Below are 23,439 nucleotides of genomic sequence, written 5' to 3'. Positions count from 1 at the left end.
CGTGGGGCCAGGATCTCAAAGTTCATAAAGGGCGTTTGGATCCTGGGCATGAGCCCCTTGAACACCCAACGGGACACTGCGAGCGGCGATAATGTGTGTGGGCTGCTGTCGTAACGCGGTGTGTATACCAGTGCCGTGGGTTTTTTAAGTCCAAAGTTCTATCAAAGTTTTGAAGCCGCAAGTAGATGTCCTGGAACAGTAACTGCCCCTATCCCCGCTGTTCCGGGCGCCGGGAATCTGCGGGCCAGCTACACGCCTCAATGCCATCCGCAGCCCTCTGCATCCCTTGCCAACGCAGCTACCTAAATGACAACAGTGAGAATGGCAGGGCTAATTCAGGACAAGCCAGATTGCTTGCAACCTATTTGTTAATGAGTCCGATGAGGCAGAGTGACAATTTATCTCCGTCCGTAGGGAGGTTTCTCGCCGAAATAGTAATATTTCCAATATAGCAGCGATAAGTTAAAATATAAATGTAATATATTTGTGAAAGAAAGTGTAGGAATATCGGCTGGGGGAAAATAAATTCACCACCACGCAGTGTTTATCTGCCTGTGTAGTGGTACTTAGCAGCACAGAGTCCGTGGGTAGGTAGGGGCTGCTGCCCATTTCGCTGCCCCAAGATCTCCCCTGCTCTTCCCAGGCATCTTCACTGTAAACGCTACAATGAATAAACCATTTAACAAGGGTACGTAATTAGAAAAACAGATTTTAATCTCAGCAAGTATTTCGCCAGAGAGAATAAAATGCACGGCACAAACTATGAAGTATTTGCGTGGTATTTCGATACTTGATTCTTTTCCTAACTATTTTTCTACTTCTAGTGGAAGAGCGACTCAGGGGCATCTCTTTTCCCAAGGCCATGTTCGGGGTGTGAGGGAGAATTAAACCCCGATGAGTTAACCGCGACGGGGCGGGGAGGTGAATCATGTCAGGTGCGGGGCGCAGTCCGTTTTCTCTCAGCGCCGGCGCGATCTCCCTTTACATGTGCCCGGGCATCCCCGCAGTCCCCCGCGCTGCCAACCAGCTTCCCCCACGGGCATCTCACCCAGACTTCTGGGTCCGTGTCACTGTATGTGGGGGAACAAACCAATGGTGCCTCCTCCGCGGGCCAGAGAAACATTCAACTGTCCCAAAATTGCAAGGGGCGCGTAAAAGACGATGTGCAGTCGTCTTGGGAATCCGTTTCCCCAAAACGAAGAAGTGGGATGCAACTGCCGGTGCAGGAGAGGGGAGAGCAGGGGTGCAAGACTCCCTCGCGAGCCGATGGGAGGCCCGCGGTTTGCTTCCGCACCGCAGCTGCCAAGTGGGCGAGCGCTGCCGGCTCGCAGGCCGGGCTGCCCCGGCGCGGCGGCGGGCTGGCTCGGGACCGGGGGCCCCTCTCTCGCTTGGCTGCACACCGGGAGTTTAGGCTGAAATGCTCGTTTGATATAGTGAGTAATCCTTTTCTCATATTTGATGGGAATGTTTTCCGTGTTCCAGTATTTGACAACATCTCCCCACAGGGCCAGGTTGGTATTTATGTTAGCAAAACGTCCCCGGCTTGAAAGTCTATTGTAACTCAACACCTGACTCGACTCCCATTTCTGCTCGAAAAAAGGTTTATTCAAGCACGTAATGGGATCCTAGCAGAAAGCTTTTCTGAAGAAGGGGCTGTAGTAAACTGCACCACATGAACTCCGTTTCCAGGGCTTTTAAGCTTTTAATTGGAAAATACAGAAAAAATTTCAAGATGACTATAACGTGTTAGCAGTTAGCGCCCAGAAGAATAGACTGAAAGAGAATAAATGTGCAAAACATACGCTCCAAGTAACATTCAAAGGAAAGGGCCCAGCTCCACTAAAGACCCCATCTTCCCGAGTCAGAAACACTGATGGGCTGGACAAAGGCAGGGCGCAGGCTGGAAAGTCAAAATCGTCTCGAATCGCCTGGTGTTTTACAACTTTTCGATGCGGAGTCGTTTGGCGGGAGACGGCGGTGCCGCCCACGCGCCGGGACCCGATCCCGCGCCGACGGGGAGCAGCGGCGACCGGGCCCCCGAATCCGCCGCGCCGGGGCATTCCTCGCCGCTCCCCGGTACCGTGGGCGAGAAGGGTAGGGGCGGGCGAGGGGTTGTTTTTACCACTGCTTGCACTGCTCTAAAATAAGCATTTAGGGAAGGGGCGTTCGCAGGAATCTGGGTTACCGTTGCGCGGGTACTAGTGGCAGGATTAATTTCCGTCACAGCTCAACAAAAGCGCTTTTAGGGAACGCCCGCATTACAGGGAAAAGATCGAGGAGTGAATTATCCACTGTTCGGCACTCGCAGCGTTACTCCGGGTAGGTCTGAATGTCCGTGTTCTCACATAATAAAGACGGAGAGGAACCCATGCCAGGCGTGCCGGGCAAGGGGGCAAGGTGTCGCGCTGGAGGGGCCTGAAACTTCACAGCAGACTTCGGGGATTTAGTCAGAGCTGCCCAGTGAGCGACGCGGAACATGCTTTTTGAGAGGAATGCCATTAATAAAGGTCACCGGTTACCAACCAGCCAGAGATACTTGGGAAGAGAAAGACCCACAGTGCAGTGGAAAAGAAACATTAAAAAACAAAAAGGAGAAAAAAACCAAACCAACTAACCAAACCCCAAAACAATCGGCCAAATGAAATATCCACAAACAAACAAAAAACAAACTCAAAACAAAGGGAAAAAAGAAAGAACAACCCCTCCCCTCACAAACAACAAAAAAAACAGACCCCAAACAAAAAACAATCAACAAAACCGAACTAAACACAAAAGGCCTGCGGAAACACTTTCGGTCTCCCTGTTCTATTTGCACACCTCGCGAGCCCTGCTTGGAGTAGCCCCAGAAGAGAAAAGGTGGACACGCAAGGGTAACGTGGGACCGCCATGCTCCTGCCCCATGACGCGGCCGTGTGTTCGTCCATCGTCGTGTCTCCCTCACCCCGGGGCAACCTACCCAGCCCCGGTCCGCCTCGGCCCGGCGCCGCCGGCTGGAACTGCTGCCTTCCCGAAGGAGGGAACGCCAGGCTTTGCGGGAAGGAGCACTCCACATCCCCCGGCTCCTGGAGGGGCGGCGCACGAAGGCCATCCTTCCCTCTTTCCCCCTCAAGTTTACTCTATAGGTAGAGTTTTACTTCCCTGTCTTCTGAAGGATGCTGCTTGTCCTTTCCACAACTTATCCTTCTCCACAACTTACTCGTCTCATCGCGGCCACAAACCATGCCCCCCGCCACTGGTCTAGCTAGGTAAAGCCGCAGTGGGATGCGCAGTTTTTGTCCCACTCCGCTCCCACCTCACAGGACCGGCATCAGGGTAAGACTCGCCTCGTTTGTCCCAAGGGCTGCGACCCCGCGGCCCGGCGGGTATAAGCGGGCTCAGGCCCCAGTAGCAGAGGCTTGTAAAGTCGGTCCCTCTGCTCCAGAGCTCCTGGAGGGTGCACAGAGCCCGGCGGCAGACGTGTCTCCCGTGCCCTGCACCGATTCTGGGACAGGAGCATCACTCGGGGAGGCTGCCGGACAGCCTGGTGCAGGGGGTGATGCCCTCAAACCGGGCGAGCCCGTCCCCGCCGCGGCTGTTCACCCTTCGCTATCCTCTGCAACTGGGGAAAGGGGCGAGAGAGGGGCAGGGAGCCGTGAGACCTCCCCCGTTAATTAAGAAACTGGATTCCAATAACGCTCGAGGACTGACAGGGAAGGGGTGAAGGAGCGTACCCCGCCTCCGTCCCGGTACCATTCTCTCGTGCCCTCCGGGGAGCTGAGCTGGCGGTACAACGGCAGCAGCAGCAGCAGAGAGAGAAGGGCACCGAGCCGGCTGCAGGCTGACAAGTGTGATAAAATGATCTTCCTTAACTAAACTCGTAAAGCACTGGGCAATAAAACTCAATCTTCTGTAAAATCCAATTAAGTCATTATCTGACTGATTGTATCTTTAATTGAAAACAGAAGTGACAGTAAATTTCTGTGATATATCAGGATCAATCGATACCGCTATACGATTCAGCCTCAAGAAGTGATTTATAATGTCAAACCTATATAGGTAACTCCACATTATTCTCTCTAAAACCACTGGTGGATGAAATTAAGAGTAAGTGCATTTAATAAAAAACAAGATGGTCAGGTTATTGATTACAACAGATGGGGGTGAAATCAAATAGATGTTTTCAAAGCACAGAGCGAAGAAAATACAAGTAATTTCTTTTTTTTTTCTCTTTTTTTTCTGTTTTAATACAGCTCACCAAATATACACACAAGAAAATTCAGTCATCAATAAAATTTTTATTTCAGGTACAGCTGCAACTACAGTGAACAGTGAATTTTTCTAGACTAGTTTCATTTCAGGCTGGCTTCTGTAACGCAAGAAAAGAGCACCGTAAACCATCTTTAACAAAATAACAAACTGTGAAATTCGCAGTAACTTTTTAGAGACTTATTTACTTGCGGTTTAGATTGCAATCTAAGTCAAGGCACTCAACTGTAATATGCAAAATATGTTAATTTGGCAACACAGAAGAAAGCGCCTGGAGCCGAGCAGCAGCATTAGTCTACAAGGAACCATTAAAAATACGTAATGGAATGGTGTTTCCCAGAGATAGGATACCAGACACGCACCCCCACCCCTACCCCTGCTGCGTGAGGCGGGCAGGCACACGACACTCGGTTATTTCAGCTCCCGCTGCCCCGAGCTCATGCCCACATTTCGGCGACACTCCGCCTCAGCATTCGCTCCAACAGCGGCTCCCAGGCCACCAGCAGAGGCGCGGCTTCAGCTTCCCGGCGGCATCAGGGCGGGCTAGGGCCCGCGCGGCAGCCGGGAGCAGCCGGCATCCAGCCCTACACCTGGAAAGAAGAAATCAAACACGTCCCCCCGCCCCGCGCCCACCACACGTAACCCCCAAGTAGAACAAGCAAACCATGAACGATGCTGCATCGCCCTGCCCCAGGTGAGGCCCCCCCAGGCTGAGCCGCACCTACTCGTTGTCCTCCAGGCCAGGCCTAACCGCGAAGGCGCCGGGCTCCGGGTGGGGCTCGCACTCCAGGTCCCGCTTCGTGTTCTCGCTGCCGGACAGGCACCTTAGGCCAGAGTCTTGGCTGCTGGGCGGCGAAAACACTGCGAGTGTGGGGAAGAGAGGAAAAAAAACAGCGTCTAAGACACCCCTGGACTAGACGGGACCCACACGGGTCTCCCCTCCCTGAGAAGAAGCGAAAGGTTATGTTCCCCCTCAGCATGCTGGGATGCCCACCCTCCTCCTCGGGCCAAGGTGAACCCAGTGGGAGTAACAGATACCACAACCACATCACCCTGCAGAAACCTGCTTACACCCCAAGGCCTTGGCTCAGGAACCTGAGGCTAAGGCCAAATATTAAAGAATTTAAAATTAATATAGTGCTAGCAATGGTTGCAACATTGTAATTTGCAGTAGATACAAAAACCAAGTAAAAGGGTCTCTGACCTTCCTAACCTTAGATGAGTTGAGATCCACCCCCAACACTCCCTTCCTGCCTACCCTGAATATAATTAAGGAGAAGCTGCAGTGGTAATTTCTCTCCTCATTAACTTCCTGATTGGTTTCAGGCTCAGGATTCCAGCGGCCAGCAGTTTGTCACCAATTCCAAATGGCCAATCGTTAATACTAATGTTTGTGTAACTAACTGCCAGCATCTGCCATGGCTTCTTGTACAACAGTAATAGAGAAAGGGTAACATTAGTGCTTTCCATGTTAATTCAGATTCTGTTCATCAATAGGAAAATCTATGATGTAATTAGCAAAATGCATTGGTAGTTGAGGCAGTTCGAGGGAACTAAATCCAAGGGCCCCTGACACCTTATTCATCAATACTTAATACATCCTGGATTTTACTGTTAAGTGAAGAATATTACCAGACTGTGATCTTTTAAAAGAGAACACTGTTTACAACCACTGCCTGTTTTTCAGAAGTTGTGATTGGTCTAGTGCAGCCTCGCAAGAACAAGGAGCTGAGGTTTAAACTCCATTCCCAAACTGCACTGAGAAGCTCCTCCATGCTGAAGCAGACTCTAGAGACTTCTAGCACGTCGGAAGTTCAATGACAAAAATAAAAAGTCAGGCTTGACTTTCACAGACAGGCAGATCCAGTGGGATTCACAGACAGTGAACAGCAGCTATCCGGGTTTACCCCATCCCTGGGAAAATGAGAAACAATCTCTTTAAAAGCACCAACATCCCATTTCTGTAGTATTGTTGTATTTCTGCAGTAACTTCAGTTTGCAGCTCAGCTTCCCAATTTGTTCTTATTTTGAAGATGATGATAACAAGAGATTGTAAAAAGGTACTCAGAGTTGAGGTTTCATGTATTCTTGTGTCTCATTTTCAGTGTTTCTCTATGACTAGATAAAATTGCAATATCTGTTAGTTTCAGGGAGTTCTGCCCATTTTTTGACACTGCAGAACCTTGCTTTAATGCCAAGTCTCCCCTTTGAGGTATGGAAGGGGCAAGTAAAGCTTTACAGTCACCCTGCCAAAGCAGACTCAGCTTGTCTTTTAGATCTAACATAAAACTTCTCTTTTAACCTAATGAATGGGGTATTAACCCCATACCACATTTTCTTCTAGCTGTAAGATGAAGAATGCAATGTTGAGATATATGGGAGTGACAAAGTAGTCAAGGCAATTTCCAACAGTTTTTAGACATTCTGTGAATGGTGCTAATAGCTAAATGACACAGAAAGTGGAATCTGGATCTGGAGTGTCATGTATTCTTCTCCCATGTGGTCAAACACACAAAATGGCTAAACAAGTCTCCAGTATCTCCAGGCCTGAATAACCATGGGAGGAGAGCACTGATCTGTACACAGAGCAGGCATAAACAGCACTTAGGTAATCTGCACTTGGGAACAACTATGTGGATTTTTATGTTCTCTAGCCCACCAATCCTGAAACCCAGAAGCACATCAGGATCACAAATGCTCTTTGCAGGGTGCAGGAGCAAAGCCCTCTTCTGTAGGCAAGCCCTGATGCTGTGTCTCCCACTTCCCCTTTAATGCGTTTAAGTGGGGAGTCTTAAAAGTCACATCTCTACAGTGGCTGGATGAGGATGCAACTTGCCTTTCCACTTTGCTTACTCTGCTAAGTCTATGCTTGAGATTTTATGACTGCCTAAGAGGTTCTTGGACTTGAACCAGATGGAAAGATGAAGGTCAGGGAAAATGAGTCAATGAGCAGGGAAAATGGTTCACCTAGGGAGACAGGCTCACAGCACAAACATACACACTCATTGGGTGGCCCAGTCTGCACCACAGTCCCATGATTTGAAGCACACAGCATACATTATTTCCACAACTTGTTGGATTGGTTTATGCATTGACAACTACAAAACACAGGGCACTTCTCCTGACATGGGACAGAGACTAGCTCCTTGGCAGTCCTTCAGGGCATTAGCTTTTGCCCACCAAATGCACATGCTTGGTTTGGATCTACCCATATCAGGAGTCATCTCTTTCCCTTGTGAGGTACCTTGCATTACATAGTAAACAAACAGTAGTTTCCTTGCAATAAAGCTGACTGGTTCAGCTCTTTGACTCTGAAACTCTGCTTTACTCAGATATAGCAAAGCCCAATGTGTTAAGATTCAAGACATGCTGTACAGATTCTCCAGGCTTCAGTGCAGAAGTATGAAGGAAGTGACTCAGGTTGAATGAGGGTAATTTTTTCTTTACTCCCGAGTAGCTAAGTGGGCAAGAGACTTATTTATTTTAAAGGATTCGTTAGTATTTCTGGATTGATGGTAAGGCCCATTTAAAAATACTGAGATCTACAAATCTCTGTGACAAACTTACTGAGTTTTGTTCCTGAACTGAAAGAATCCAACACAAGACCCACCCAACATGCTACAGTGCAGGTGTTAATACTCCACCACAGCAAAACTGCCATTTCGTTTTTATGATCTGTTTTTACAGCAACTCTACGTCAGTTTAATATAAACCTGGCGGACGACAGAGAGAGCAACTTTTTTGGTAGACAGACATCCACTTGTTTCCTAGCACCTCAAGTGATGGTTCCTAAGGCTTCTGGACCAGTGAAGCTCCACCAGTATTCCAACATTTCTCATGGGACAAAATGCATCCTGATCAAACTTAAAATGGGAAGTGCCATTACAAGAAAGTATTTCCAGTTATCAGCTGGATGATGGGAGTCTGAAACACTGACCTAAGTAATAGGGGTTGGTTTTCCATTAACTTCCACATTGAGCACAGGCCTGATGGTTACACAATTCAGGCAATAAATGCTGATCTCTGCATGTGCATAGGGGGATGTCAGTGACAGCCACTAAGATTTCAGAAACAACCTGTCACTACCAAGATACGTCTTGCAGGTGAGAGTGCTACTCGTGCGTCAAAACCTGCATGCTGACTTTCACTGCAGTCAATGGGAGTCAACAAAGTCAAGCAAGAACAGTGAGTAGGTGCTGATAATAAGAGCAAGATACTTGGATTGGGACTTGTAGCTATAAAAAGGCAGCAAAAAGGAAATGAGCAATTCTGTTCCAGTGTTTTAATCACACAGCAATGAAATGTAAAAGTTCCAAGTTCAAAGAAACAAAATCCATGTTCTTTATGATTTAAGTCTATGAGTTTCATCTGTTCAAAGCTTGTGGCTGATCCTCCCACTGTTGTTACACAGCCCTTATCTGTGTAAATAACAGTACCAGAATTGGGTCTGTGACAGTTTTTAAAGACCATTACTTGATCTAATTACCTTTCACCCTTCGGAAAGCACCTGAATACTTCTGAGCCATATGAACCTGAAAATTTTTCAGATAGTATCACACAGAAAAAGAAATGAGAAAAGATTCTAACCATAAACACAAAACCTTACATCTTCTGACACTGGAAACCACACCGACGTTTAACACAAGTGATCCCTGGAGTTCAATGGACTGAAAAGAATAATACACATTCAGTGATGTGAGAATGCAGAAGGATATTCATGCTTGAAAAGTAAGTATTTTCTCGAGTTTATATTTAAAAAGCTATTACGCTCTCAATAAGAAGCTATTTTTAAAGGTTTAAAGTTAAGAGGTATAATCCATTTTTCAGAACTCCTTCACCTTTTTTTTTTTTCAGGGAAAAGAAAAATAACTACACCAGTCCCCACAGGTTACTATGGCTTATGGACTTCTTCCTAGTGCAAGCACAGCCACATGTGCTGGATGAAGGGGAGCAGAACTGGAGTGCCATTGGCAGCTCGAGGACATCAGAGCATCACTAAAAAAGAGAGTGAGAGAAAACCACAATCTTCCTACTGTGGAGAAAGCAGTAGAAGGACAAGAAGAATGTCAGGGTCTGTTCTGAGTTTGCTGTAGATCATCGAAAGATGGGCAAAATGAAATCTCAATGCAAACAGAAGTAGTGCTAAGCAATCTCCATTCTGCTGCCTCTCATCTTTGAAGTGCTTAGTCCTATGTTCCCAAATGTTTGGTTCTTTAAGCACAGAGTCAATTAACAAGATGTCAAGAAAGGAAACCTATCCCCACCAAATTTCTCATCAGTTCATTCCTGCATGAGTGCGCTACTTGAAAAGATGGAAGACTACCAACCAGGGTGAAGTAATCAGTGCTAGTGGCAGGCTGTTCTTCACGAACCAGCCATGCTAGCTGATCGGTTTCATACTTTGGTATTCTGCTCTGTGCAGATCTAAGACACCAGCAGTCAGGAGCCTATGGCTTGATGGGTTCCTGCTGAAAGGCCACAGAGAAGATGCAAAACCTTAAGATAACTAAGATACGAACTTTAATCAGCAATGTTCTCAAGATTTCCTTTGAACGCCAAGATTCATGGTTTGTAAAGTTGCAGTAACTTGTGTTTCTGAAAGACATTCATACTTGGTGAACCCTCCGTATCTTTTAGCTCTTTTGCTTCTGTTCTATGTAAACTAACCTAAAAAAGGTGATGTCTCCTTCCTCACATCTCTCTTGCTCAGGATGAACACTGAGAAGAATGGTTCCTCCTGACTGAGAATTCTTGCCAATACTTGCATAAATGTGCCAAGAATGTTCCATATGGACTGTCCTTCTCCTATTCCCCAGGCGTCCTCACAGTCATGAACAAGTGATGGCTTCCATGGGGAAGAATTAGAAAGTCTGCTTCTGTTTGCTACAGCTGGTCATACACAACATAGCATGACTGCAGGCTTCTTAAGAAGCAGTCTTACGCAGAGCAGAGAATAACATGAGACATCATTCTAACATCTATCATGCTGGTATCAAGTAGTTACAAAGGGCTAATGAAAACTCAGCTACAAATCTGCCTTAAAACTGAACTCCATATATTGCGTACACCCACTGAAATGTCTGCAATTTCTGCTTTGATCAATATGTGGCAGACTGTTCTGTGCTGACTGTGATGCACACCAACTTACGAGAAAATGGGAGTGGTGCTCCCTTCCTGCTTTGCGTATTATAAACACAAGGGTGTATTGGTGGGTATTTTCCCACTGACAGTAAATTTCAAGAGTCACAAGCAGAGCTGCTTTTCAATGCAAAAATAAAAGCAAGCCCATGGTTCTGAAGCTTCTGTCCCACCTGTGTCTCTTAACACAGATATACTATTTCACAGTACAGCTCTTTCCCCCTTCCCAAACACCCATTCTTCTCACATTTAAAGCAATTAGGATTATCTTGGGTGCCCACAGTAGGGCACACTCATTGTGCAATTTCAAATAGCATTAATTCTTGGCATAAGGAACTCGTGATAGAAGATAAAGATCTGAATGGAGATCTTTATTCAGCATGCTTTACCACAAATTATTTCATTCAGTTCATGCTTGTACTTTTAGCAACTAAGAAGGAAGGGCTGTAACTAATGTAATAAGAAACCAGAAGCTGAAGAAAATACCTTCCTGTTCACAGTCTCAGTTCTGGCTTTAAATTCTCTTACAATAATATGCGAAACCATCAAACAAGACTTTCCACAAGAGGGATAACATCCAGGAAACAAGTGTTTTTTCTGAAACTCCAAAACCTACCTTGAAACTGGACCAATCACCCTACATGGTTGCAGATGCATTCTGGAGCAGAACAGGACTGATGGATCTAGACTGATGGACCAGAACTCTACCACCAGTGTTACATTCTGTGGCTAACTTGATATCACTATGTCACTGCTTCAGGCTAGGAAAGGCAGAGAGAGTGCATCATCTCAGGAAAACTTTAGGTGTTGTAAGTGCCCTTACTTTGAATGACTGAACGGTAACGTGGAATTCAGCTAGTAAAAGCTTGCTTTTGGGTTGGCAGAAGCAAATTGTTACTTACCTCCTGGGCAAGCATTCATCACAAACACCCACTTTGCCTGAGACAGGTCTCAGCAATTTATAAATCAGTACAACTTCACAGAAAGCTCCTCAGATTATATCCCACTACCAGAAACTCTTGACAGCTAAACATGATTTTAATGGTTTCACAAAGGTATTTTCATTTCTGGAAGACATGAACCAAAATGTTCTGCAGAAACAGGACATCTCAACATAAAGCAGACATTTGCAACTGCTGGGTAACAATGTAAAATATGTACTTCTGTAGAGACTTTTTGATGTCATCTCTAAGCGTGAACATTCTGTACAATTACACAAGAAGCATGAAAACCTCAGCATCACAGAAGAGCAGAGCTGCAGTCACAGATTTGAGGTATTTTTAACTTGGTAGTAACACTGCAAAGAAAAAACACCATGATAAAATACCAGAGGCACCTCTCTCTTCCTTCCCTACCATTCTCCAGCCACTTGTCTAAACTCTGTGTTGTTCTGTAAACACATCTGCACAGCAACATGGGGAGTTGTGCTGGAGAACCGATTTTTCTGCTGAATAAGCATCCCCTTTGGTTTTGTACTGCTGGTACTGGATAGGTGCACATGTGTCTCCTTCAGGATGTGACTACCAGCAGACCTCCTTTTGGAGATCCCTGCTTCCTTCAGACATTTGTAGTTCACCATGGCAGGACAAACTCAAAGGTTTGTATGGCTGTGCTCTAAACTAGAGGCCAACAAAGAGACACTGCTTTTGAAAAAAACAACAACCAAACAACAAATCATTTAAAGAGTCAAAATCAGAGAACACCCATGGAAATAGGAGGCACTGATTTCCAGGAAAGGTGTATAAAGTGGCTGTGAGAGAGGGGAATATGTGGAGATCAACTATTAGCTGAGCAGCAAGGAATTTCAGAGGAATGAAGTGATTCGCTCTGTCATGTAATAAACCTGTGACAAAGCTGAGATCTTTCATCTCTTTATACCTGGAGGTTGAATACTACTTCTCTACTTCACGCACAACACCAAAGGCTGACTCTCCATCAAACCCCAAGATTTTCTTAGTGTGTTGTACTTGGAAGACTGGCAAAACACAGAGGCAGCTCTGAGAAAAAAATTGACTTCAAATCCATTTGTCTGGATTTACAGCACTTAAAACCTGTTCTAAGAACAAGATTTAAACACACACGTATCAGTAATTTCTCGTGGGAAATACGTAATTATCTTGCCAGTGGCTGGAGCATGGGCCTAAATGCCTGTTCTGGGCATATTACACTGCCAGACCCGGTTTTTGCAGTTGGACAGATGTTGGAGCTGCTCCCAGTTCCAAGGAAACACCTCATGTGCTACCTCTATGTCCTAGTGCAACACTAGAGACAGCTAGAGACTCCTGATTCGTCATCTGCTTCTGGCCATCACTAGAACAGTTGCCTATGTTTTGCTTGGTATATGCATTTAAAACCTATCTAAACAAGAAGTTCCTTGTGAGTAACTACCTCTACGTGTCAGTGTGAGCTGAAATTCCCCCTACACCGACAATAACCAGGCTAGCTCAGTCTGGAAGCATCATTGTCTGAAATTCACAGAATTCACAGAATCACAGAATGTATCTGGTTGGATGAGACCTCAAAGATCATTCAGTTCAACCCTTGCCATCTGCAGTAGCTGTGGCAAGAAAACACATTTTGAAAACAAATACAAATTTTAAAGGTAAGAGTGCACTCAGGGCTCAAGGTAATGCTATCAAGCAGCAGAGTATGTGCACAAACAAAAAACAGACACGAGGTTTCTTCCTTGTGCAGCATAATTAAGGAAGGAAATAGGATCCTAAGAGCTTTAATAATCACGTGTAACCTTTTAGGTGTTCAGCACAGAAATCCAAACAGAACACTAATCTGGTCTCTCTGTTCTTGAGTCAGACAGGCTGTTACTCTTCACTCATGCATCCAGAAAAAAAGGAGGATATCACATTTTGTCAACATCACTAAATGTAAATATTAATGTAAATGTTAGCTCTGGTCACCCCTCTACATTTTTATTGTTGCCAATGTCGCTTTCAACCTATAAAACAAGGATGAAATCCATGACCACTGTCAGAAGTACTAAGAGAGTAACCAAATAGCTAATAATGATGGCCTTAGCTCTGTCAGGTTTAACGACAATTTTAATTTTACAAAATACTGTCTCAGTGCAGAAGTGCCACACTGTGCAGCCTAACAGATTTGTATTTTCTTTTGCACATGACTGGCAAGCGTTTGGAAATCACAAGGTTGCTAAACTGGGAGAAAATGCTAAGCCTAATGAAATTGATCTGTTATGGTAGATATAATAGATTTTTCATTTGCAGGGGGATATTTATTCTCTTATAATGTAAGCTTCTCTGCTGGCAAGGGAGAAAACCAGGCACTGCAACTCATACCACACTAGTAAGAGCAGCAGGATTTTTTCATTGACTTCACCATGAACAAGACTGTACTCACTAATGACTCAACAGTGAACAAGAGGGGAGAAAGAAGTGGTCTCATCAATTACAGCTTACGGTTTAAATGAATCTGCAATTTTTAAAGCCCAAAAGGCTTTAAAGTGATAGTATTACCATACTACTACCATTTTTAACATTAACTTTAATTTGGAAACAAGTCAAGCAGATTTACATTAAAATAACAGGCAGGGAGATGTGGTGCTGAGGAACATGGTTTAGCACCAGAACTGGCAGAGTTAGAGAATGGCTGGACTTGATGATCTTAAAGGTATTTTCCAACCAAAACAGTTCTATGACTCTCTAAGTACTGATGAAGTATGCAGTGCAAGATGGGTATTTACAGAGTAGAAACATTGATATTTTAAAGTGAGATTTATGCCCCCTGAAGTTTAAGAACCTCACAGCAGTAAGTCACGATACTTGAGAAAATAGAGACAGAAAACTGAACACAAAACATTTCTGAGGCAGACAAGTTAAATGAAGTTTCACACAACACTAGGCTTAAGACAGACCTGCTGCATTATATTTGTATTTATTTCCACATATACAATAGCAGTATTAAATGCAGAGTGCAAAACACCCATGCAGCACAGAGAGTGGTCCTGCTCTGAGATGAAGGGCCAGCATGCAGCTGACCATGTGCCATCAGCTGGAGGGCATGGGCTGTGCCAAACAATGCTGCTGGTGCTGTCACCTGCATCTCTTTAGGCCCAGGAGACTTTCTACAACCATGCTGATGCAGATCTGGTGGGACAGTCAACCCACCAACTTCCAGCACCTTTTTCAGGATTCTGAAGGCAGCAGCCTTTCTAGAAAGGCCAAATTCCCCTGAGACACAGTTAACAGTCTACACAGTTGTGGGTCAACAAAGGTTTTAACCTTTGGTTATTTTATTTTCCTTCAAGGGTACTATGTCATTTCAGCAGTCTTGCGCCATCTTTCCTTACTAAGGTTACTAGAATGGGCTTGAGTGTATTTGGCCCGTTTTCAATGTGTGCTTCCCTTGCCCTTCCTTACTACAGTCCAAAGTCAGTTAGGTGATCCTAAAATTATGCTTAAGTGGCCGAAAGGTTCCAAAATAAATAAACAGAAACGCAGGTTTTTTTATTGTCAGCTGTTGTGGAAAAAAAAAAATTAAGACAGGCTCCTTGTGTCTAGTGGGCTAATCCAGACATTGGTGCATGTGTTGATGACTGCTTGCCTTCAAGAAGACCACTCTAATGCTTTGCCTCAGATAATTTCAACTGTGATGCATACAACTCTGTTCAACACAAAAATAATTTAACACTGTAAGGATAAGGCAGGGAGCAGAGAAGGGAAGTAAAAAGTGGAGCTTGTCTTCTGCTGCATCATACAGCCCTGCTGCAATCCACTGCAGACAGAGGATGGTGAGAGATGAAGAGGGCAGCTCCTCTCCAAGGAGCCTGCAGCATGCAGAATAACTGGGTACCTGGTGCTGTTCAGGCTTTTTCCTTCTCTTGGAGGATGGGGCGGCCAGTTTCCCTTCACACATGTAGCTGACAGGCAGAGCAGCTGAATGCACCAAGAAAAGCAGATGAAGTGATCCAAGCTGGACAGTTAAGAGCCAGAAGCACAGAGGTCAGGCCCATGTCTCAGGGTGGGTAATTACTTTCAAACTAGGGGCCAACCAACATTCTTCTCTCCTCACTCCTATTTAACTGTAGTTTAGGCAGTTAGAGCTTCATTTGGGTTAGTTCCTGCAGAAGTATCCACATAACAGGAATACACCTGATGCTTCTCAACAAGCCAGAATTGTTTCACTCCGATGTACACCCCATTTTCATAAACTCGGGTGCAGTATTTATGCCTTGGAAAATCAGAAACTCAATCCACACAACTGAAGTCCCCAGAAATACTTGTGACTCAGGGAAAATTTAGGGCAAGATACGTTTGACATGGCCGGTAGAGAAAGCTTTGTGAACTAGAAGTTCATATTCATGCAACAGAGAGAACAGCAGAAACTGAGACAAGCAAATTCTTGATTTAGTGTATTTAGGAGATTCAAAACTGTATTTAAAGGCACACAGCTAGCTCAGATCCTAAATTCATCAAAGTGTGTTTTATATAGCCAAAAACCAATACAAAAAAAATTGCCCAAAAAAATCTAGTGTAAACAGCTGTTTCAGGACTGGAAAACAAAACAACCCTTGCAGTGTCTGCAACTGATCTGAGACAGAACTTCGAAGGGAAAATGATTTATAAATGAACATGGGAGAGAATTCATTGATTTTTCTTTTTCTTTCATGCCCAGAAAGGAAACAAAACTACTGACAAACTGTACTGAAAACATTCTTTCACTTTCAGTGGTCTAAGACATGATTAATGCTATGTTTGGGGTAAATAAATATGCTACCCACAGCATATGGGGTGTAATTCAGACCTCTTGCAAACCTACTTGTGAAACTCAACTGATTTAACTGAGATAAACATTAGGCATAGAGCTTTAAAACTGGCAATGTAAAATTACAAAAAAGCAGGAAATAAATGCGAAGCTGTGAATGCCAGTGCTAGAAAAGAAACAAAATCACAATTGCTTGGTTTATTTCAGAGTGATCCACAGGGAGTCCTAGGAGGTTAATTCTGCTCCCACTCCTTCTGGAACACGTATTAAAATCCAGTCCTCATTTCTGAGGATACTTCAAACCCAATCTCTAAATCTTTTCAGACTTTTAAGAGAAGCATATTTCAAAACCAAATGCTTCCCTTCAATCCTTTTCAAACATTTTCAAAGCAAGCTGTTATATGCCCACCTGCACCCAGACACTTTCAACCTTTCCCATGCCTTGTCCAACCTGCAGGTGCCAAGTGGGGCAGACCCTTTTGTAGGAGAGGTGGACTGCACTGTGGAGAAGTGTTAGGGAGCTGTTGGTGTCTTCCTCATGGCTGGGCCAACGTGCATGTGCTGTGACACAGTGGGAACAAGGTCTGCAAGTAAGAGCTAGGCCAGCACACAAGGTGATTCAACCGCTCACGGGAACCAGCAGGCAACCACCCTGGCAGAAGCCACCATGCCACTTCAAGCCTTCTTCAAATACTAACAGCACTGGAATGTTAATGAAAATGCTGATATCCTCCTAACTACAGAGAGGAGAGCAGAGACCCTTGCCTATTTTGGCTATGCACAGTGATTACGAATATGCACTTGTGTATGATCTAATTTACGTGTGTGGCAGCAGTGAGGGGAAGCAAATACTTTTATAGCTTGCAAAACAAATTTATTTGCTTTACACCTGTGACACAAGACAAGTCTGGTGTTTTTCCATTTTTCAAGTACAAAAATGCTCATCTATTCACTTCTTTGTGTGCTCTCAGTTCGGCAGACTAACAAAATGTCACTTACAAGCAGAAAGCAGCTATAGTTCTTACTTGTCTCAGCCACTTCAACAAGTTTGGAAGAAACGAAATATAATTCATTACAGCCTCTTTAACTCTGCAACAATTGCCCTTGGAAAGCTGAAGGAGAACAATGTAATTGAAGGTACATGCTGCCTTTTCTGCAGAAACCTCAAACAGCCTCAGGCAAGAGCTAATACAGATGTAGTACAAGGCATTAAAAGAGTGCTGGATGCTGTAGCCAGCAATTATCCTGGTATTTAACCAAATCTATCGCTCATCAGGAAAGCATTTAGTGCAGTAGTCGGAGCGAGACAGGCTGACACGGACCACAGCTACTTAACTGTCCCCTCCAGCGATTACACTTCCTCAACCCGAGAGTCATGTCAAATTAAACAACTACACATTGACTTTTCACTTCTGTAAACATTAAGGTATGATTGACAACTCCTGGATGCTATAAGACAGTCATTATAATCAGCCAACATACTGTTAGCTTACTTGTGGTGTGTTTTTTTTCCCCCTACTCTGAGTAATTTCCTTGTGGCCTTGTTTTTACAGTGTTCTGTTATGTTATATTTGCTTTGATTCTTTACACGGTCACTGTAATAAAATGCTGCACCCACCACAAGATCTTTGCACATGGCTGAGAGAACAACATAAAATTAAGCCACTTGACATAGAAGATACTTTCTGTTGGTTTTTTTTTTTTGTTTGTTTGTGTCTTTGCTTGTTTGGTTGGTTTTGTTTTCTTTTTTCCTTAGTCCTGGACAGCACTGGCACGTTTAAGTCAAATTTGGAGATGCCTGGACAGCAATACTGTATGCTAGCACTGCACTAAATGCTGTTAACGTGGCATCTTTGTGGAGCATTTTCCCCAATTCCTACCCTAACTCCTAGAATTCTCATTCACTCTACATACAACAGACACCGCAAGTGGGAAATTAAATTACAAGCTCTGACAGTGTTCTGAGTATGTATTCATACAGACCTCAAGCTACTTAAGGTTACTGCAGTGTCCCTGTGTCAAGGCACCACTTATTATATATATCTAAAGACTGCAGCTTAGTGAAGTTACTAGAAACTTAACAGGTACATAAAGCAGTCAAGGTTGTGAAGAAATACATTCCTTTGATTTTTATATGCAACATTCTGGTGCCTGAAACCACTATGTAAGAAGTGACAGCTTTACTCTCCACCTCACTAATTCAAGCCACAAGAATAACATAAAAGATGTCCAAACTTTACCCTATTGAAATAAAACGAGAAACTGAAAAACAGTTTTCTAAATAATGCTTAATAATTCTACCCCCTCACCCTCATATCATCCTCAGGAAACCCCATTGGATCCTTTATCACCTCTGATAAAGAAGCTAGTGAGATTAATACCATATCATCATGCTAATGATAAATATGGACAAGCCTAGAACGCTACTGGATTGCCTGGAAGCCTCTGTATTTAAGTGATCATTGAATCTGAAGCTTTACCTTCATACCATCTGTAACGGACTGAAAAGTAAACTTTATAATGTTTTTTTTTTTTTTACAAAAACATAGCACATCAAATAAAATAATAAATTCAACAATAATAAGCATATTTGTGGAAACTGTTCTGAGCTAGGAAGTATGATTTCACTGCAGGATTAGCACTCAAAGCAAAAACAACGACAGGAGCTGAAAACAGCAGAGGAGGACAAATGAAGTATAGTTCTATCTCCCCTCTGCCAGTCCCACTGGCAACCACAGTCCCACTCCTTTTTCTACTTTGGAACTATTATTTAATACCCAAACGTAAGTCTCAGAAATCTAAAATTAAATATAACAGTACAAACATCCCATCTCTGCCTCTGGTTGAAAAGCTAGGCAGTAATAAAACCAAAGGACTTCAGTGAATAGTCCAGAACATGCCAGCTCTGTTTCAAACACTGAAGACAAAGCAGTCACAGCACTAAATACAGTGAAACGTCACCTAATTTCTGGTTTTGCAGTACACCACTGAAACAACATTACAGGAAGCACTTTAAAACTTCGCTGGTCTATCTCCAACCTTTCCTTTTAATCAGTTTACTGCCACACCTAACTTTCACTAAAGCAAGTAACTGTTCTTGTCTGTAGGTCAACCACCCTGTGTGCTTTCCACTTCATGCTGCTGTTCCTGTTTAACTCCAAGGATATTTCTCAGACTACTACCAAATCCCCAAGACAAGAAGTGGATCTTTGAAGACTTGGCCTCAGTCTACTCATACACAGAATGTCTTGGTTGTATTTTGCATTGACCTCCTACTTACATAATTGGAAAAGGCATCTATTGTCTTATCTTATTTTCAATTACTTTGTCCCACTCTGCAGTTGGAGGGACTAAAACAATTAGGGAAAATATCTGCCATCCCAGCACACAGCCAGGTGTGTGAGTAACTTGCAGTTTTTGAAGATTTCTAGGTAACTTTTCCCCAGATTACTTGCCCAAAGTTTCATCTCCCAGGCTCTGGGAAACAGTCCTACACAAAAAGAGAGCAAAAAACCACCCAACCCAAAACTCAGCAGTGGGCCTTTGTTCCATTTTGGTGATTACCTACTAGCTGCATTATCTCTACAGCTGAGCAGCTCCCACAGCACTCTGTCTTGCCAGAGCTGGGCGGTCTGCAGGCTGCAACCACACGCACCCCCATTCTCCCAAAGGCAGCACACCAGCTGTACATAACACACCTCACAGGAAAATTCCCACTCTGTATTTGTAGCCTTGGACCACAAAACTATGATGTTCAAAGAACTGTATTTTCAACAGTACTTTTTGAAAATAAAACACTACTTCACTCAAAAGTTAATGCTAAGATGCAGCACTTCAACAAAATACTGAAATATTTTAAAAGAAATAACACAGAAATAAGACAAGGTCCCATCACAGAATCTGTCTTTGAACACATGCAGTGTCTGTATACAGAATGTGTGCACAGCATGTGTGTATCTATATATCTATGTATATATATATCTTTATATAGATATAGGCACCCACACACAAGTACAGGTATGTGTAGATTATATATATTATATATATAAAGCTAACTTTCAGTCCTCAGAAAACAAAAGCTATCCCCATATAACAGCCAAATTCCTACATAACTCAATTTCGACATCTCATCTGGTGTGAACTGCACTCATTCCTAGTGTAAACCCCAGCGCGCTCTGCAATGATATACTGTAATGTCACATCGCAATCTGGATTTACTATAAAGGGCTGCTGACGAGTTTCAGAGCAGTAAACATTGCTGCGAGGTGTATTTCACACTGAGCTGGTTTTTATGAAGAACACTTCACCGCCCAGCCACGGCACCCAGATGATGAATGGTGAAAGATGCATGACAAGCTTCATCATTGTTTGTAAATCTTAACTGTTCCTGCTCACTAACTCTGCAGGCAATTTTCAAAGACAGCGGCCGACAGAAGGACAGCACAGCTTTCCTGAAGGTTATTCAACTTGTACTTGGCCTAGGCTATGCCTGTGAGGAGCACTGGAAATAAACACACTGGTTACACTGAAGCATAGGATTAAAATTATTTGATGGGTAGGCATGCTAATGGTTGCTAAATTAAGAAAGCCCATTAAGCAGCCTTGGTCTCTGTTCCCTACCCTGCCCTGGAGAGCGACATACATCATGCTCAGGCAACATACCCTGGTATTATTTACACATGCAATATAAATATGCATATTTATAAAACAAGCAGAATGAATGATGTGCTGTCTGCTCACACTCCATAGTTCCCTTCTATCTTGTGCAGTTACACACAGCACTTGACCATAACCCAGCTCCTTCGTCCACTGCTTCTTGGAATGCTACTTCTGTTCTCTTCTGTCAGAAGTTTATCCTTGCAACAGAGTGTAATGCACAGAGAAAGGAAACTAATCATGGCATGCATGCATGGCACTGGCAAGAGATATTAACCCTCCTTGTTTTTGCTGAGATCATTCTCGTGTGGGAGCAGGACCACAGACTGCAACAGCCTCTTGCAAAAAGTCACAATTTGGCTCATTGTCTCCGTGCTAGAGGAGAAGCCTTTTTACACCACAAAGCCTTAACAATTCTGACTTTTCCCTTTTCCATAGAGATTAGTAGTAAATGCCTTCCCCACTGACGCCCTCCGACCCCCAGATGTCCACAATCTGTGGAAGAATGTTTTATAAGCAGAAGATCCTGCGGAAGGATTTTTTCAGCTGGAGATTCTCACCTGAGCTGCAAACTGGCACCTGCTATGAGATACTTCAGCAGACCCTCATCCACGGAAAACACTGCAGAGGAACATGGAGTGGGTTCCCTCTTCTCTTACCCAGTCAAGTTATGACAACACAACTGCACGTTAAAGCAAAGCGAAGAGGCAAGCAGCATCACTGTGCATCACAATTACAAACCATGCCTGGGTAAGCACACTGTTACCACTACTGTGCTGAGGAGATGTCTTCATTTGTTTTAGCAATTTATGATAAAGTTTGTTTTACTATTAATGATCTCAAAAATAATTTCTGCTTGCAGTGGGCAAAGTCCTGTATCCAAAGGTAATAAAGTCAGAGCGCCAAAGCCACAACGGGTGTGAAAAGAAGCAGCTCAACTGGTGGTGTGGATTTTTTCAGTGAAGTATCCAACATCCTTTACAGTGTAGGAAAAATTCCACACAGCCTGATCAGCTGTATTAACATCCTACATTCCACACAAAGAGCAGGTCAGACAGGCAGAAAATATGTTCAGGGGTACAGTGGGTATAAAACATTGGTCTCTGACACATGGCTCTAAAATGCTCCTAATTGCAAGAGGGACTGAGGAGAAACATAAAGGAAAAGAGGGAAGCTGTCCAAGGAAAGCAAACAGAGCCATCACGTACACTGTGTGACAGCATCCCAGCCAGGGCTTGCAGAGAGGTGCTGACGTCCATCACCGGACCCAATGCCACCACGTGTGCTATGCAGCGTGCTGCCAAGGTGGCACTGCTCTCTGCTGCACCCACAAGTGCCAGCAAAAGTGAAGGGCACACACTAAGCCAGTCATTTTCAGACTGGAATTGATATGACACAGAGAACTTCTTCACATAGGAGAAAAATCTAGGAAGTAGAGATTTTGGCAGTAGGTTTGAATTCATTGCTTTGAATTTGCACCTGTTGCTGTCCACCATGTATTACTGATTTGCCTTTCATTAGAACAGGACCTTCCTTAAACCCCTGTTTTACCAACCCTATGCCTGCAATGCTTACCAAAAAGGAAGGTTTGAATTTCAAAATATCTTCAAAAACCCTTTCATCCACATACAGTATTACACCATGGATAAACACATCTTGTGATTAAAAAAAAAAAAACCCTCAAAACTCTTGACAGTTTAGCAAACATCTGGGCTCACTCCCTTGTGGGTGGATGCGTTTTTAGTGCTGTGGGTGGATGGAGTTCCACTGGCATCTCCTGAAGGTTCAGGCTGTCCCACTCTCTTTTGCTAGGGCATCAAAAACTGAAAGAATTCATACACAGTTTTCATGACAGCTTAGCATTCCTCCGAGGCCTCTGTCCAGAAATATCTGCCTTTCCACAGAAAAAAAGATTTGGTGGAAAACCATCAACAGCACATCTTGTTCAGCTGCTCCTGCAGCAGGACCAGCAGCTTCCCCAAAAGCAAATGGCAAGGGCTCATCAGCCATCCTGGCATGAATCAGCAAAATTTGTGAACTGGAAAATCACTTGAATCAAATCTGTAATTCTGCAACTGTTCAATGAAAAGTTGCTTTGCATGTTATTATTTTATTTGTTGGTGTTTTTGAGTGAGCATAACATAAAGGTTATTTAGAGAAGAAACTACAAAAATGAACCTTTCAATCAGGTACAAACTAAGAAAGAATGGGATGTAAGCAAATGCTTACATCAATTTCTTTTCAGGAATTGACTTCAAATTATTAAAATAATTTTAATACTGGTAATCATTAGAACACTTACCAATAATTTACAAGAGGGCTTTACTACACAGAAAAATTAGTTACTAGAGCTCATACTGAATATGCCTCAAATTCTCAAATGTATTTTGATAGCTGCTGTTGCAGCTTGTAAAATCATTAAGTATGAATGTCACAAATCAGGATCAGTCATTTTGTTTAAACGATTAAAAAAAAGACAGGTCCAACAACTGTCCATTCAGCTAAGCCCAAGATTCAACTTCTTATTGAAAACAAAAACAATCTGTTAAAAGGGCATCTGCCCAAAGAGGTCTTTAAAATGCTGCAGAGCATATGCACAACCAGCATGTAAACCAAAGCCTGCTTGCCATCCTTGTACTAAGTCCCAAAGGGAAGCTGCACGCA

General features: G+C 43.7%; 1 protein-coding gene across 1 annotated transcript in view; it reads right to left on the bottom strand.

Annotated features, from left to right (window-relative positions):
- Positions 1 to 4,966: 4,966 nt before the first annotated feature.
- The window catches only part of DMRT1 (doublesex and mab-3 related transcription factor 1), a 54,404-nt gene continuing 35,931 nt past the window's right edge, over positions 4,967 to 23,439 (bottom strand). The window contains exon 5 of the mRNA XM_054397852.1: positions 4,967 to 5,106. Coding sequence (XP_054253827.1) covers positions 4,967 to 5,106 — 140 coding nt within the window. The remainder of the gene's footprint in view (positions 5,107 to 23,439) is intronic.

The sequence above is a fragment of the Indicator indicator genome, chromosome Z (assembly GCF_027791375.1).
Source record: "Indicator indicator isolate 239-I01 chromosome Z, UM_Iind_1.1, whole genome shotgun sequence".
NCBI classification, from domain to species: Eukaryota; Metazoa; Chordata; class Aves; order Piciformes; family Indicatoridae; genus Indicator; species Indicator indicator.
Note: the sequence above shows the minus strand (reverse complement) of the source record. Positions and strands in the feature narration are given on the sequence as shown.